Below are 17,882 nucleotides of genomic sequence, written 5' to 3' on the forward strand. Positions count from 1 at the left end.
TAGTCTTATTTCCCCCCCCCCCCTTTTGGTCATTTTCCCAGCCAATTACTTGACTTTTGAGTTCTTTGTTAAATGAAGGTTGTACTGCCCCAAGTTTCAGGGGTTTTGTACAGCTGTTTTCAGAGATATTTTTAGGGATCTGTAAATTCTCAATTCCTCCAAAGTGGTATGATCAAAGAAGAAGTGTTTACTCCTCTCCTGGCCTGTACTCTGGTCAGTGAGCAACCACAAGCACTCTTTTCTGCCCTGGATCTATAATTACTATTCTCTCCCCACAGCCACCATCAGTTCTGCCACACCAGTGCTCCTCCTCACTCCAGAACCACCACCCAGGACTGCAACAGATCTGCCACTGTATTCCCCTACCATCCATAGGCCAAGAGCTCCAGAAGAAGACACTGCTGCAGCAGTGGCTAGGGCTGGGGTTGAGGCCAGACCACGTTCCTCTCTGACCCAGGTGAGAGAGCTTTCCCACTGACCTTTAAAGCTGTTTGGCATTTGTGGGTTGAGAAGTTTGGAAACTGCTACAGCTGCCAGTGATTCAGTGCCCTGAGGCCTGCTCCAGTCCTGTCTGTGCTGGTACAGCTCATGCTTGGCTGCACTCCACTCTGAGGCCAGTGCAATAGACCCTTTCTTTTGGCCTTCCAGATTGTCTTGGGCTGGAAATCTGTTTCACTTTGTCTTCTTGTGACTTCTGCTTCTCTAGAATTTGTTTAGAGTAATTTTTTACAGGTATTTTGAGGGGTGTGGGGGAAGAGCTCAGGCATGTCCCTACTTCTACTCCACCATCTTGGCTCTGCCCCCATCCTTCATTTTCAAAGAGGAGCAATGACATCACAGGGTGATATCTTGACTTACTCATGAATTGGATTTAAGTGAGGTAGAATTGTGCAAAGTCATCACCTTCATTCTCACTTCCAAAGCCATTGAAGTCCAGTGGCAGGACAAAAATTAAGATGACTGGTGATGGCCTGGGATGCAATAAATGACCTTGGTGTCTATGATATCTGACCAAGCTCTAAGCACCTTTCAACCACCTTCATAATCATTGGTACAAATTGTTCTTATCTACCCATTCTCCTGGGGTCTTCACATACTTGAGGTAAACATCCTCCTAACTCACCATCAGGTTTGGGGTCTCTTGGTCACCCTCAATCTGGTTTAGCATGCTTGAGAGGTGTTTTTTTCCAGGGTGTGACTGCTACACAGGCTACAGCTTCTTGGAGCTACACAGGTAAGAGTTGGGTGAATCAGGTGGACACCAAAAGTGAAAAGTGGATGAGTAGCCCTGAAAAGGGATTGGCAGCCCTCCCACCAGAGGTGTTAGTCCTCTAAACACTGAATACTCCCATCAGTGATCTCATTGGTAATAAAGGACTCCCAAAAGAGGAAATCATCTCTATTAATTCAGCACCTTCTCTGAAATTTAGTCTTAAAGAATTAAGTTTAAGTGATTTCTCCAGAGTCATGTACTCAGTATGTTTCAGATGTGAGATTTAAACCCAATTTAATGGAGGCTAGAACTAATTTTTTTTTACCCTAGGCAGCAGAGTACATAAAACACTGGACTTGGAATCAGGGAGACAAGGAGACCCACTTTGTGTGTGTGTGTGTGTGTGTGTGTGTGTGCATGTGCATGTGTGTGTGTGTGTGTGTGCATGTGCGTGTGTGTGTGTGTGTGTGTGTGTATGTGTATGGTTTAAACCCAGTCTTAGGCTTTAGATTCATTAATTATAGGATCTAGTGCCAAGGCCAGCTCTCTATCCACTCTACCATGGACAGCTGATATTTGGATACGGCTTTCAAACTTACAAAGCATTTTACATACATTACCTCATTTGAACTTCACAACAACCCTGTGAGAAAGGAAGAGAAGGAGAGAAGGAGGGCAGGAGGAAGGAAGGAGGGAAGGAAGGGAGGGAGAAAAAGATGGAGTGAGGAAGGAAGGGGAAGAAAAGAAGTAGGGCAGAAGGAAGTAGAAAGGAAAAGAATAAGAGAAGAAAACAAGCATTTATTAAGTGCCAACTATGTTCCAGGCACTGGGTTAAGCTCTTTATGAATATTATCTCATTTGATCATCACAACAATCCTAGGAAGTAGGTGCCATTATAATTCCTCATCTTGCAGATGAGGAAACTGAGGCAGATAAAGGGTAAGTGACTTGCTCAGGGTCACACAGCTAGTAAGTGTCTGAAGTGGGATTCAAACTCAGATCATTCTGACTCCAAGCAAAGTCCTAGCTACCTCTGCGGTAGGTTCTACCATATTATTTTCATTGCTATTTTACACATGAGAAAACCAAGTTTTAGAGAAGTTAAATGACTTGCCCCTGGTTTAACAGCTAGTGTCAAAGTTTCTATTTGAACCTGTGGCCTTCTTAACCCTCAGTCCAGCATTCTATTCATTATGTCAAACTCAGAATTACTTCCTGGTTCTGAAGCATCAGTAAGTTCTTAGAGGCCCCCTCTCTTCATCATCCCTTTCCCAATAATTCATCCTGTGAAGGATTCAGACCGAGGCTTTCGATTCATTAATTACAGGATCTAGTCCATTAGACTACGTAATGTATTGCAAAATACTCTGAGCCTGTCCCCCATCCCTAATTCCCTGTCCTGATTTTTTTAATGCTAAGCCGTTCTAGCAGTACTTTTTGTAGCTCCATTCCAACACCTACTTCCTTCTTTCCCACATACTTCATACCACAAGAGTATGTTTCTAGGATTTATTTTCAAGGGAAAAGAAAATATACAGATTCTGAAATAATGTTCCAGAATAAGGTCACTAGATATGGGAATAAAAGACTAGGGGGAAAGTAGTTTCCAAGTTATTCCATACTGATATTCTTCCCAAGACCAAGCTTAGCCTACTTTCTTTCCCTCTAGGCCTGGGACATTTGCTTCTCTCATGGTCCTTAGATGAGAATGTCAACTTTCTCATCAAAATTCGACTTTGCTCATTTTGAGTTTCATTCCATTTAATACAGCAAGAATGTACCTACTTATGGCCAAATCACCAGGCTAGTTGATAGAAATATTAATAATAATTAATACTTATGTAGTGCTTAATATGTACCAGACACTGTGCTAAGCACTTTACAAATATAATTTCATTTTTTTCCCTCACAACAACCCTGGGAGGTAGGTGCTATTATTATTCCCATTTTACAGATGAGGAAACTAAGGCAAACAAAAGATAAGTGACTTGCCCAAAGACACATGGTAGTGTCCGAGTCTACATTTGAACTCTGGTCTTCCTGACTCCAAGCCCAGTATTTTATTTATTCTGCCACCTAGAGTCATAAAAAGAATAGTTCTAGCCTCCATAAGCTTACATGCATTCAGCTAAAGGGAAACAACTTGGAAATATACAGCATATGTAAAAGTGTACAACGTGTTTCAGGTGGGAGATGGAGGAGTGGGGGACTTCTGAAAGAAGCTAGACATTCTAAGACAGTGGTAAGCAAGGAGTGCATTCCAGTTATGCAGGGACCACCTATGCAAAGACAAATCTGGAATCATTCAACTAAGTAGGCATTTTCCCTCCCTCTGCAATGGGATGGAATGGAAAGAAGAAGTCACATACATCTCCCCATCACCTCAAAAATTAAAATAAGTCAACCTGACATACAGTAGACCAACCACCCCCTTTCAAAGTTCACAACTGACAAACAATCCACTCTTCTTCCACAACTGAAATTCCAGGATTTCAAGATAGAAATCTATGAATGAAACACCAGGAATCTTTAGCCACTACACTAAAAGAGAAGCTTCTGATTGGGGTGGGGAATGCAGAGTAGACAATTCAAAAGCTATTCTTTCATTGACTTGGAAGCTGGGACCAGATGGGGAAGGGTGGAGGGAATAGATTTCCTTACAACATTTGCCCAGTTAAGGATGATAAAGTTGCATCCCTTGAACACCAATGAGTTAGGCAGCCTAGTTGGGAGAAAACCCGAGGATTAACTATGCAGAAGAATCTACTGAGTCAAATCCATAGAGATGAAATTTAGCATAGATAAATCCTAGTCCATGGTTCACAAAAATCAACTGCACAAAAAGAGGATGGCAAAGTAGGCAGTATAGAAAAAGCACTTTGCAAACTTTAAAGTACCATGTAAATGTTAGCTATGCGTTACTACTTAAAACAATAGTTTACAAGAAGACAACCTTCACAGGGCAGGCCTTCAGAATGCTGAGCTTTATTCTTCTATATTCTATGTATTTAGACAGTTAGGTGGCCTGGTGAATAGATTACTGGGGCTGGGCTCAGGTTGACTCAGGATGCCCATGGTTAATCCTTACCTACCTCTCAGAGCTGTTGTCAAGATCTTCACAGGTTGTGTTTGTCCTTCATTTTGAAGAGGACCATGACATCAGGGACCTTAGCCTAAAAGAGCCAGGATCTCCTGTTGCATCCTAAGCCATCTCTAGTCATCCTGATTGATATTGGGCCACTGGACCAAGATGACCTTGGCAGGGAAAGTGAGGTTAGTGACCATGCACAGCCCTCCCTCACTCAAAACAAAGTCAGCTGCAAGTCATGTCATCATCTGCCTGATGTCATGGTCCTCTTTGAAAAGGAAGAACAAACATGCCTATCAAGATCCAATGAGATGATTTCTCTATAAAGCAATTTGCAAACTATGAAACACTATGTAAATACAAATTGTTGTTTTTTTGAAGGCCCCCTCCTCAAAATTACCTTGTATTTATTTACCTATTTACATGCTATATCCTCCAGGAAGAAAGTAACTACTTGAGGTTAGGAACTGTCTTCACTTTTCGTTTTTACCTTTGAATCCTCAACATTCAACATAGGGCTTTGTGCACAGGAAGCACTTTTTAAAAATGTTTCTTGCATTGAACTGAACTGAAATGACCCGGGAGATGGGGGAAAGGGGGTTAATGGACTTCAAGTTCAATATGAATCAGCAGTGTGCCAAAAAAGCTAACTTGACATAATGTCCAGATCCAGAGGAGTGATAAACTAGAGGTGTTGACCTCTGTAGAGCCGTGAGGTCATGTAGTGGTTAAAGCACTGGGCCTGGGGTCAGGAAGGCTTGGGTTCAAATCTAACCTCAAACACTTACTAGCTGTGTAGCCCTGAGCAACTCACTCACCCTGTTTCCCTTAGTTCCCTTATCTATAAAATGAGCTGAAGAAGCAAATGGCAGTCCATTCTAGTATCTTTATCAAGAAAACCCCAAAGCGGGTCATAGAGACTTGAACATGATTGAAAGAAAGTTGACTTCTGCTCTGGTCAGACCTGGAATAGCATATATGGTCCTGGGCACTACATTTTAGGAAAGACAAAATTCATATTCTCAGAATTACCAGAATGAATCAACTAGAGACCAAGCTGTTTAAAGATTTGTTGAAGAAATTCAGAATATTCAATCTGGAGAAAAGGAGACTGGATGTCTTCAACTATTTCAAAGGTTTATATGTGGAAGAAGAATTGAATTTGTTCTGTTTGGCCCTGAAGGGCAGAATTGGGAGCAAAGGGCAGAAATATAGAGGCGGTTATGACTCACTATAAACTTTCTAACAATGAGAGCCATCCAAAAGTTTGTCTCTGGATGTAGTGAGTTCCCTGTGACTTGAGGTGTCCAAATAGAAGCTGGATGATCTTTTGATGACATACTGATAAGCTCATTCAACTCTGAGATTCTATGATTCTGAGAGGACAAGAGGGTAAGGAAGGTCTTTGTTCTAGTGGAGGAAGGATCAACAGAAATTCAGTCACAGATCCACTGAAATAAGATGCCCAGGATTAAATGACAGTTGACTAAGGACCACTCAACAGAAGCAAAATAGAGATAAACTCTCTGACCAATCCATCTCCTCCACAGCATCTGCCCAGTCTGGGGAGGATGGAGGAGGGCAGGGTGCTTGGTGTGTCTACTGGGCTAGGAGGGTGGTCAGAGGAGACAAAAGCCCTCCTCTCCCTTCAGATAAACTTAGTCAGCATTTCTTCATCCAAGTCTGAGTCTGCAATCAAGTGAAGCTGGGCCAAGTGACCATCAGATTTCTCCACCCTACATTCCCTAAATACATGATAAAGATAATCTGTGCAATTTATAGCTAGATTATCTCTAGTCCACAATCCACTAGCCCTTTCTCCCACCCCCAGCCCCTGGCACTGAGCAGCATTCTATACAGACTAGGGGAGCCCAGTGTCTGATTTAGGGTACGCAGGATCCTCAGAAATGCTACAAACCTGAGCTCACTCTTTGCCCCCAGGACACATCACCAATCCTCTTTTTAGTCTTTCCCATTCCACCCCCATGGGCCTGGGGAGGTGCTTATGAAAGACCTGGGACTGGGGATCCAGAAGCAGCCTAGGCTGGGACTCTGGGATAATTGGTCCCAGCTTTGCAGTTTCTCAAAGCTAAGGCAATGACGAGAGGAGGAAACTGGTGGAAGCCCCGATTCCCGGATCCTGTGAGGTCTCACCCCCCCACACACACCCCGCCCCAGCTTAGAGCTTGTGAGGTCCCTGCCCCACACCGACTGCAGTGCCTGGGAGGTCCCTACTTGCCTCTCCCCACTGCCTAGCAGAGCAGGAATCAGAGCTCTGTCCTATCCAGGAAGGCCACAGGGGTTGGGACAGAGGCTGAGGCTGGGAGGCTTTGCACCCAGTCATTGGGACTTTTTCCTAGCTACTCCAAAGGAGAATCAGAGATATACCATCCCAGTGGAGCCATCAGTGACTATTCTCCCTCCCCCAGCTGGCCCAATCAGAGACGAAGAAAATAAGACGCATAAAACCAGAGAATGTCAATGCTAAAGGCCCTTAAAGATCTTCTGTTTCAACTTCTCCTAGTTTTGAAGATTGAGAATTTCTCCTTTCTAGATGGTACCCAAGTCCTAGGGTAAGGAATCCCTGCCCCAACAGCCGTGGTTCAAGTCCCCAGAAAGGTTCAAGTGAGGGAAAGCCCTCTCAAGGGAGAAAAAGCATCCAGATAAGGTCCTAAAGAGATGAGGAGCAATGGTCCAAACAGTTCCTGTCCACCACCCTCATTATATTAGAAATGACTCAGAGAGAGCTGTTCCCTAGCCCCTACATACCAACTCTGAGCCCAACCTAGACTCTGCCATTTAATATAAGACAGAAGAGAACCAAGGTGACACACAATCTCTATCAGACAGCCCCATGGTCAAGCCCTAAATGATCCAAGAACTCTTGGTAAGAGCAGAAAAATAGGTTCCAGGAATCTAAGACCTGATGTCCCTCACCAAACATGCTGGGATATTTTTTTTTACAAAAGAGAAAGTGACCACCTGCTTTCTAACCAAAGCCCCATCAGAACTGGGGAGGGGGAAGTAAATGAACACCTGAGAGTACAGGCTCAAGCCCAAGAGGGTCAGCAGCTGGTGCCAGACAGGAGGAGACTAAAGCCAGAGCTGGGGAGGAGAGGATGGTGAGGTAATGGTGCTTGAGAATAACTCTGGGCATGGTGAGGACTATGGCAGGACAAGCAGGAACAGAAAATCTGTCCCAGATGTAAGAAGGCTTCCTGGGAGGCGGTATGAGGAGGCCCTCTCTTCTCTCCCTTAGAACTAGTAACTGTTCTGCTGCTGACCAGGGTCCTGAGGGCCAGGCCAGGCCAAGAGACTCAGACCATGATGACTGCCCCCAAGGAAAGAGTAGCTCCACATTTTCTTGCCTAAGCCCATCACTACGGGATAGTTGGAAGAAGTCCTCTCCTCCCAACCCCTTTGGTTCCTTTGTTAAGTCAGACAAATCTACCTCCACAACATCTGCCCAAACTGGAGGGCATGGGGAACTCATTGGAATAGGGGATGGTCAGAGGAGACAGAAGTCCTCCCTTGCCTTCAGAAACTCAGACTTTCATGGAACAGTGAAAATAATCCACTGTTGGTCAGACAGTGAGAGCTAAATTTATTTAGTTCAAGGAGAAGGAGTAGTCACGGTAGAATAGGGCAGTCACTGCCTTCGGGGATAGGTACAATTAGAGTAGATGGGAGGAGAATGCCATCACTGGAGCAAGGACACTCAGGCTTATGAAGGAAAAGGTGAGCTCAGCCCTGAAGCTGAACCTGGGACAGGGAAGGCCATAGCCCAACTTCGACCAACACCAGACAAGCAGGCAGAGGAGGGTGACAATGTGTGAGCACTGCAGGAGAGTAAATGTGTCACAGGGTCGGTCCTACCTCCCACCTTCCATCCGCTAGGCCCCCAGACTTCAGCCCTCCACGGCTCAGTCTCTTTTACTTTCCCGGGAATTTGGCTCCGGCTCAACCTCCTTCCCTCGCTCTCTCCTACCGCTGCTCTTCCTTCGGCCTGAAACCAGAATGCAAACCAGGCTGACGAATCTGAAAATAGTTCCTGGAAACTCGATCCTTCTATTCTGTGCGACACCTCAAGTGCTTGGAATAGAAGGGGATCAAGAGACTCCAGCCTCAGGTTTGGGGGAGGGGGTAAAGGAGTTATGGTTAAACTGGACAGTGGGCATAGACGGCAAAGCCCCTTCCCCACTTTGATTTGCATCAGTTTGAATAAACTATCCCTGTTTTGTATTCGTCGGGTCAATAATCATATATTAAGCACATATTCAAAACTGTACTAGGAATGAGGGGATTGGTGGAAAGAGGGTGCTGACCAGGTCGTCGAAGGGCAAAACTTTACATTCTAGATACAGAATCACACGAGACAAAACACTTTAGCAGGTAAGTGCTGCGACTGGCGAGAGTCACAACATACCCTCAAGCACCTACACTAAAAGCAGGGAGTGCCAGCCACATTTGGAAAATCCAAAAGAGTGAATAATCCAAAAAAGTTTCTGATTTTGTAATGTTTTCTCTATGGCTGCGGTGGGCGAGGGTTGGAAGAAAGAAAGGGGAAGTGGGAAGGAAGGGACTATTCCCTGTGACTGGGACAGCCTGGGGCCAGGTGAAAATCAGACTGCTGCCTCCCGAGTTTGTGCACAGCCTCCCCTTTAAATCACTCCTAGAAGACCCCAAGTGACACCTGACCAGAGGCACCGCCTCCCCTCGCGCCCCCCCCCCCTTTCCCTGGGCAGCTTAGGAGTTGTAGTGTCACAGAAAGAGGAGGACGGTGTCCCCAGTGGGAAAGTGCAGTGTTTTGTAAGGGGTCAGGAAGATTTCTTCTTCTGCATTCCGTCTGCTCCCTAAATATAGGCAAGCTTGTTGATTCAGAGGCTTGCAGAGCATCCCCTCGGTGTGGTCCTCAGAGGAATGCTTCAGGGCAGAAAGATGCTGGGAGTGCGGGGCTAACCTACAGTTCGAGTCTTCCTTCACTTGAAGCTTTATTGAGAGAAATAGGACCCATCCCAGCACAGTTGAGGGGGGTCCAGGGACATCACCCTAAGAAGGATAGAGGGAGGATGTTGGGTGGGGGATTAAGACATTGCTGTCCTGGAGGGAGGGAGGATGTGGGGCAGAAGGGTGTGCTAGGATTGGAGGATTCGGACATCATCCCTGGAGGATACAGAGGACTCTACAGGGTGTGGACATAGCTCCTAAGGAGGAGAAGAAGCCCCTTCCATCTCCAGGACTCTGCTTATTTACTTATCCCAGTTACTAAGACTTTGAGACTCCGCCTCTCCACCTTCCATCCCCCAGCCTTGGAAAACTGTCTGAAGGAGAGGGCGTCTCCCCCCACCCACCCCAAATCCTATAGGCCTTGCCAAGCCTGGACTCAGATGTTTGGAACCAGTTAAGTCTCCGAATCTGGGGCTCTAGTCGAAATTCCCTTTCCCTCAGCTCCCACCCCTTGGGGTCTGGGAGGCGGGGGAGAAGGCGGGAGAGGGAATCTGAGGGAAACCCAAGAGGACCCGCCTGTCGGTCAGCCCGTCAGTCAGTCCGGCGAGGGTTGCGGCCGGGCTGCTGGCCAGCCCGGCGGACGCCAGCCCTGCCGGGGAAGGTGGTGGGAGAGGTCACAGACAAGGATCTTATCTCTGGCCTGGAACAGCCAGAGCTTCCGCCCAGGGCAGCGCCTGCTTGACCCTCGCTGGGCGCCTTCCCCCAGGCCATCTCCCCGAGGCCTTCTCCCAGTGGTCCCCTTCCACAGACCCCTTCCTTTGAGTTTACTCCCCCGGGTCCCACCTCCCGGACCTAGGCCCATCTCTCTCTATCCCCCTCCTTCCCCAGCACCTCACCCACAAGTCCTCAACCACAGCCCCAGGCTTCTCTCCCAACAGACTTGGGATTGTGGGTAGGAGTCTCCCGCGAAGGGGGAAGGCAGAGGAACAGGGGCTAAAGCACACCTGGCTCAACTAAGATTAGACTTTGTCACACTAGAAAATTGGTGTCCCAGGGAAAGTGACACCCAAGAAGCCAGGGGTCCAATGTTTCCTGCCACATCCTCACCCTGCCACAGACAGAGTAGAAGGTCAAAAGACCATGGTCCTTGACCCTTCTGGGTAATCTCATCCATACTTTCGCCTCGCCAGCTCCCCTCGACCCTCGTGCCCCCCGGGAGGAGGTGGTTCCGACCTCATCCTCCAAACCACCAGGAATTCGTTCCTTCACCTAACTTCTTTCCTTCCTTCTGACACCAACGTCCAAACTAGGTAAGAGACCTGGGTCATTTTCCGAGGCAAATAGGGGTAGTCAAAGATCCCACTCCAGAGCCTCTGCCTGGCACCCCGAGCTCCCACTGCAGGTGCAAGGCCAGTTCTTTTTACCCATTTTCCCTCAGTTTCCTAATAATCCAGACTCTTTCACTTTCTAGTCTGTCTGTACCGGAATCTCTTTTTCTGTCTCCCAGGCCCAAAAACCCTCAGGCCAAACTTTACCCTCTCCCCAAATTCCTACCAGAAGGAAGCGTCGGAAGCAAATAGCGGAGATTTTGCACAGAGGTGAAGAGGTGAGAACAAAGGAGAATGACTTGGGGAGGGAGGGTAGGTAAATAGGAGGGAAAGTGTTACCATCCCGCTGGGAGTCGTTCTCCGCGCTAAATTACTGGCATCTGAGGGATGGAGATTGCAGTATGGCTCTGGCCTGGAACTCTAAGAGTGGCGAGTGAGGTTATTCACTTTGCTGAAGCCCAAAATCTGAAGCCCTCCTCCTCAAGCTCTTTTCTTCCCTCAAAATTCAAATGTGCTTCAGATACCTCTCACAGGATTATGTGAAAAGAGATTCAGGTTAGACTTCAAGAAGGACTTTACCGATTTGAGGGAAAGGGATGAAGCTCGAAGTTCTGGAGTGGGGGGTGGGGGTGGGGGTGATTCCTGCAAGACCATAACATAAGAGGTGGGGAATGACCAACGCTATCTATCTGTGAGGTGTGGCAGAAAGAAGGCTCTGGAAAGGGCAGCCGAATTAACTGGGTCTGGGTCCGAGTCCTGGATAGAAATGCTTGCTGTTGTGAATATGAATTTAGATCTGCTTATGTTACCCTATCCTAGGCTTGGAGGGAGAAGGGATTGGGGAAGGAAGCAGAGGAGAAAAGCTATGCACCCCCATACAATCCTCCCCCGCCTAGCAAAGTTCTCTCTTCTGTAAGGGGTGGTGGTGGCGGTTGTCACTGAAGACTGAAGGGTGGGTGGGATTCAGATGAAGAGGTGACAGGAGGATACCCCCGAACAAGACCCCTAAGAGAGAGAAAAGCAAACTCACGAGAGGGGACAGCCCAAGCTCCCCCCACGCATCCACCTCTTTTCCTGAGGCCGGGACTCCGGCCCTCTTCCCCCCCTTCCCCTGCGCTGATTGGTCCGGGTCCCTATATCTGGCCCCTCCAGCTCGGCCGGAGCCCAAAGTCTGCTTTGCCAGCCGCCCCCTCGCATCCCCGCCGGCCGAATCGTTCAGTCTCTCCACCCGCTGCCGTACGTGGCCTCGAGTTCTCCCCGTGGCTCAGTTCTGCCTCCAGGTCCCGTCCAGCTGGAATGCATAGATCGCCACCCGTCTACGGGGCAGAGGACGTTCCGCAGGCCCGGCGCGACTGTTCATGGGCCCCGGGGCCCGAGCCCGCAGCTGAGCCCCCCGGGCGCGCAGCCGCCGCCGCCGCAGCCTTCTGCGGTTCGAGTCCAGCGCTGACCGCAGCAGCAGCCGCGCCTGCCCGGACGCCCAGCCCGGGCCCCGGACCCGGCTTCGCCTTCCGCCAGGGAGCTCCGGGGGCGCCCGCCTCCCCGCCAAGCCCCGAACCTAGTCCAGAGCCCCGCTATGGCTACAGCCCACCACCGGGTCGTGTTGAGAGCAAACAGAGTGACGATTCTCGCATCCGCCGGCCCATGAACGCCTTCATGGTCTGGGCCAAAGACGAGCGCAAGCGACTGGCGCAACAGAACCCTGATCTACACAACGCAGTCCTCAGCAAAATGCTGGGTAAGCCGAAGATGGGTAAAGGGGACAGAGACTGTGTAGAGTTTGGGGAAAGCGGACCGCTTCAGAGGGGAGCCAGGACAGAGGAAGAGGACCAGAAATTAAAGAGGAGTATCTGTAGGGGGGAAGAGAATGGGGAAGGGAGGAGAAAACAGTATTAGAAGAGGGAGATTGCAATGGGGAAAGGGAGTAGGGACCAAGGAAGAGAGAGGGAAGAGATCAGGAGAGTGGTAAAGTCTAAAGGCACTGGACCAGGCCAGACGAATGGGACTAGGAAAAGGACAGCACAAAAGGAACAGGATCGAGGAGGGCGGAGGAAGGGGGTTTGTAGATTAGGGACGGAGACAGAAGACGTTAACCGAGAGGAAAGAGGTCTGGGTAAGGAGAGATCCCTACGCTCTGGCCCCCTTAACATACTTTGATCCAAGTCCTGGGCACCTTAGACAGGCGCTCCCTAGTCCATGTTCCTTTACACTCCTTGAGTTCTAAGGAAGGCAGTGTACTACACCTCAGCCTCTGCCCCCACTCCTGGCCTCTGAGCTGTCTCTGTGGGGGGTGTGGGGAAGAGGGTAGGCTAGTGCCTGTCTCCCCCACGAGCCAGGACCCACCTCAGTCCTCTGCGTGTAGGAGTTCACCGAGAGGATCTGAGTTTCATCCCCTGACACAGGTCGTATTACTCGGGTACCCTGAAGGGCCACGAAGACTGGATCGTGGAGATCTGGTCCTCAGGAGCTGCTCCCTGCCCCTTATTGTCCCCTCTCCTCCCTTTCCGACGCCCAGCCTTGGGCGCTAACCATCTTTCCCCCGGCCCCTAGGCCAGGCATGGAAAGCCCTGACCACGGCCGAGAAGCGTCCCTTCGTGGAGGAGGCGGAGCGGCTGCGTATCCAGCACCTGCAGGATCACCCCAACTACAAATACCGCCCCCGGAGGAAGAAGCAGGCCAAGAAAACCCGGCGACTGGAGCCAAGTCTCCTGCTGCACGGCCTCTCGCAGCCACCTAACGGTTCCAGCTGCGGCGCTGGCGCTGGCGCCGAGGGCTTTGCCGCAACACACTCGGGGGTCCCGGGCCACCAGCAGCCACCCCCCCTCAATCACTTCAGGGAACTGCACCCGCTGGGCGCCGAGCTGGACAACTTCGGGCTGCCCACGCCCGAGATGTCCCCGCTAGACGTGCTGGAGCCCAGCGAGCCAGCTTTCTTCCCTCCGCATATGCAGGATGACTGCGGTCTCCTAGGCTTCCGCTCGCCCTACCCGCCACAGTTGGACTACGCCCCTGACAAGGCGCTGGCTCGCGACCTGGGGGGCCCCTACGGGCAACCCCCGGCTCCAGCACACCTGGCCGAGGCCCTAAGGACCGCCCCCCCGCCCCCGCCAGGCCTCTACTATAGCCAGCTGTGCGGTCCTTCGGGTCCCGCCGGCCCCCGGGCCAGTGGCCTGTCCCCTCATTTGGGTCAGCTTTCTCCCCCTCCTGAGGTACACCACCTGGATGGCGTGGAACAGCTGAGTTCGGCTGAGCTGTGGACCGACGTGGACCGCAATGAGTTTGACCAATATCTAAACACGAGCAGGACTCGGCCAGAAGTGCCCGGGCTCGCGTACCACGTGTCTCTGGCCAAGCTAACCCCTAGGACCCTGTCCTGCGAGGAGAGCAGTTTGATATCTGCGCTGTCTGACGCCAGCAGTGCGGTCTACTACAGCCCCTGCATTAGCGGCTAACTCCAAATCGACAGCCGCCTCGGGCCTCTGCTGTCCTGAAGCCCCTCCTGCCTTCCTCTTCGAGACAGCGCCCCATCATAGTCAGGAGCCATCAATACTATTTAGAGTAATTCATAAGACACATAGCGCTTCTTCTTCTTTTGTATGTGCTCCAGTCACTGTTATACTACATACCTATATAGCATAAATGTATGTCTTCTTTCCAAAGCCAGGGATATAGACAACCCCTGTACACATACATATTCATACTGTGTAACGGGCACCCACCTTGTAAAGAGTCAAGATACCCAGCCCCGATGTTTCAACTCTATCTCCCAGATTCACCTAGCCGAGGGAGAACAAGCCAGATAGGGACTCATGACAGCTGTCTTTTATTCACTGTTACTCACCTGCCACAGGTGGGTAAGCAGCTCTTTGCAAGGCCTGTTTTATATACAGGTTAGGCCTGTGGTTTTGGAAAATATTGGGTCGCTTTGTTTACAGAAGTTGTTTGATGCCTCACTCCAGGGTCACAATTTTCTACACATTACTGAAACATTGTCTACTCCACCAGAGATGTTTTCATTGGATGATAAGACTTATTTTTAGTAAACTTTTTTATATATAATATGATATTTAATTTTTTATTATCAAACTTTTAAAAACTATTTTTCTTTCTGGGGATGTTCCCCCAGATCAGAAGCATTGATGTAGCAAGGTCAGTTTTATATTAAGAAAAAAATTGTTTTAAAAAAAGGAAAAGGAACCTAGGGCAAAAACCTGTTAGCACATTGGGAGTAGAATAACCTCAAGGCTGAACAGCTCAGCCTATCCAGACCACCTCAGAGTATGTGTATTGCAAAGCTAGGCAGGTTATGTTCCAGCATCCCCAAAGCATTGGTTCAGCCTTGGAGGCAATTTCTCTATAGCATCTGGAGGATCTCTGCTCCCTATTGTCAACAACATTCACAGAGGACTTGGGCTCCTAAGTAATTAGGGCCAAGGTCATGAGAGTGTACTGAATAAACCACCTCAGCCTTTTCAATATGGTTCATGTGTCTGTGTTTTTATTGCAAGCTTGTGGGGCCCCCATCAACTGGGACTGTGAAAATCCATAGCAAACTGTTATATATATATATGAGCAACCCCGGCCAGCAGTACCCTCCTACCTACTCATAGCCTGCCCATCTTAAGTTGGCAGGGCCAGGATAATGGGGTTGAGATTGGGCCTGGCCACCTGAGGGAAAAGGTAATTTTTCCTAGTACCACAGATCCAATATTGAGTCAGCAAAGTTCGCTTGGGGCCCAAGGGTGGCAGCTTCCTCTCTGTCTTTCCTGTCAATCTCATATCCTGTTCTTGATTCCTCTCTATCTCTGTGCCCCTATCTATCTATTGCTTTGGGTAATGAGCAACACACAACAATTTTTTGTTTCTGCCTCTAAAGCAGATCTGTCTTTCTCTAGCCCACAATATGTTTCCCTGGCTCTGTGTCTATTTTTCACAGAATCACAACTCTCTCTCTCTCTCTCTCTCTCTCTCTCTCTCTCTCCATATATAGTAGATATATAATATAATATGTGTATGTATATACATGTTTTAAAAATACTTATCTTCCTCTCAAGTTCCTTATATCCTGGGGTACTAATTGAAACCTAACTTTCTTCTGAAGATATCACTTCTCCTGAAACCTCCAAGACTGACATACAAAGTCAAAAAAAGAGTTGGTGGATTTCCTGCCCTCCACTGCCAGGTATTTCCCAAGCATCTCTCAGTAACCATCTTCCCACCTTCAAAATTCACTTGATCATGACCACATTCTTGTTGCTGTCATCTATAGACCTCCAGGTCCCTCTCTCTCCTCCCCTGTAAGCTAAGTATATGATGTGGTCTTCCACCCCCTTCAAAGTGTCTGACCTACAAGTTTTTCAACCTCCTCAATGCCTATGACCTTTGCCTCTATCTCAACCATGACCAAGAGTGGTCATACCATAGGTTTCTTCTACTTTCCTGCTTACTCAACTTGGACCCAGATCCTATCATTCCGCATATTATGGCTCCGCTTTCACAAAATCTTCCATGAGTGCTCATCTAGTTTCCTGTTGGCAGGAAGTTCACTATCCTTTGAGGCAGCCTATTTCCAGTTGTTAGGAAATTTTCCCTTATAATCAACTGAAATTTGCTTCCATGAAATTTCTTCCCACTGCTTCTGGTTCTATGTTCTGGGGCCAAGCAAAATAAGTCCAATCCCTCTTCTTAGCAGCTGTTAAAATGCTTAATGGGATCAATTATACCCCCATTAAGTTTTCTCCATTCTAAACATCTTTTTGGTCCCTTTTCCATATGTATTGCCCTCTTCTCATGTACTTCCTAAAATGTGGCTCCAAAAACAGGGCAAAATATTCTAAATATTGTGATAAATTCAAATAGAAATGGATCTCTGTGGGCTACACATTGACTTAGGAAACCTTAAGTTAACTCTATGTTATAGTGCATGTGTATTTGTTAAACATTTCCCAATTTAATCTGGTTTAGGACACTTAGGAGTTTTGCTGCACCATGCAACCCAAGGACTCTGAGTTTGGCCCCCTCTGCCCTAGATACTGTCCAACTAGCAGAGAATGGCTAAACTGTCACCTCCCTTAACATGGTCACTATGTCTCTAGAAATGCTACCTAAGACTACCTTGGTTATTTTGGCTATCACTTGATGCTGCTGACTAGTATTGAGCTTTCAGTTCACCCAGAAGTCCATCTATTTTCCAGCCTGACCATCATGTCCCCAATCTTTATGTGTATAGTTGATTTTTGAACCCAAGTATGGGACTTTACATTTGTCCCTATTAAATTTCATTTTATTATATTTGGCCCTTTATTCCAACCTGTCAAGATCTGCCTCAGTTAGCCAACATATTAGCTATGCCTTCTAGAAACTGTTTCATATGACAATCTGATAAATTTCTTATTTAGGTCTTCATCTAAATAATTAATAAAAATGTTGATGAGAACAGGGCTAAAGCCAGACCCTGGAGTCCATGAGTAGAAACCTTCCTCCAAGATGATATGAATCCATGAATCAATATTTTTTGGATCTCTCCAGCCTACCAATTCTAATCCTTATCTACCTGTATTATCACCTGAACCATATTTCATGTATGTGTGTATGTATATATACACATATATGTTTATATTTTTGTGTGTATATATCTACAACATTCATCTGATCTAATAGCCTAACAATTTGTTCCAAAAAAGGAAATGTAGTTAGTCTGACATGATTTGTCTGAGTGTTTTTTATTTTATTTTCAGCTCCAAATTTTCTTCTTCCCACCTCCCCTCCCCCACTCATGGAGAAAGCAAGAAAAACAAAACTAGTTACAAATATGTAAGGTCAAGCAAAGCATATTCCCAATATTAACCATATATACGTATATTATATAAGATATAAGTGTATGTATGCTTCGATCGGCACTCTGTGTGAGTCATGAGTTCTCTAGAATTGTAGTTGACTCCATTGTGTTGATCAAAGTTGCTAATTCTTTCAAGGTTGTTTTTGTCGTTGCTAGTATAAAAATTGTTATTCTGGTTCTGCTCACTTCACTTTGCATCAGTTAATATAAGTCTTCCCAGGTTTTTCTAAAACAACCCCCCTCATCATTTCTTAGAGTACATTAGCATTCTATCACATTCATATCCTCTAAGTTTTTAAACCATTACCCAACTGATGGGCATCCCCTCATTTTCCAATTCTTTGCCACCATTGAAAGAGCTGTCATAAGTAATTTAGTACATATGGGTCCTTTTCCTCTTTCTTTGATGTCCCTGGGGTATAAAACTAGTACTGTTAGGTCAAAGTGTATATACACAGTTTAGTAGCTTTT

General features: G+C 47.5%; 2 protein-coding genes across 3 annotated transcripts in view; one reads left to right on the forward strand and one right to left on the reverse strand.

The window, feature by feature from the left end:
- TCEA2 (transcription elongation factor A2) overlaps window positions 1-17,882 on the reverse strand; it is a 98,771-nt gene that overhangs the window by 57,867 nt on the left and 23,022 nt on the right. The window lies entirely within an intron of this gene.
- On the forward strand, window positions 11,615-15,053 carry SOX18 (SRY-box transcription factor 18). Its single transcript, XM_072633220.1, has 2 exons — window positions 11,615-12,311; window positions 13,124-15,053. Exons 1-2 carry the CDS (start codon window positions 11,873-11,875, stop codon window positions 14,023-14,025), a joined length of 1,341 nt encoding a protein of 446 aa, XP_072489321.1. The 5' UTR covers window positions 11,615-11,872; the 3' UTR covers window positions 14,026-15,053.

This window comes from Notamacropus eugenii, chromosome 1 (assembly GCF_028372415.1).
Source record: "Notamacropus eugenii isolate mMacEug1 chromosome 1, mMacEug1.pri_v2, whole genome shotgun sequence".
Classification (NCBI taxonomy): domain Eukaryota; kingdom Metazoa; phylum Chordata; class Mammalia; order Diprotodontia; family Macropodidae; genus Notamacropus; species Notamacropus eugenii.

Excerpts from the sequence above, each read along its gene's own strand:
- SOX18 (XM_072633220.1), top strand. The coding sequence starts at position 11,873 with ATGCATAGATCGCCACCCGTCTACGGGGCAGAGGACGTTCCGCAGGCC. Across the intron at positions 12,312-13,123 it reads AGTCCTCAGCAAAATGCTGG|GCCAGGCATGGAAAGCCCTG; the intron begins GTAAGCCGAAGA and ends CCCGGCCCCTAG.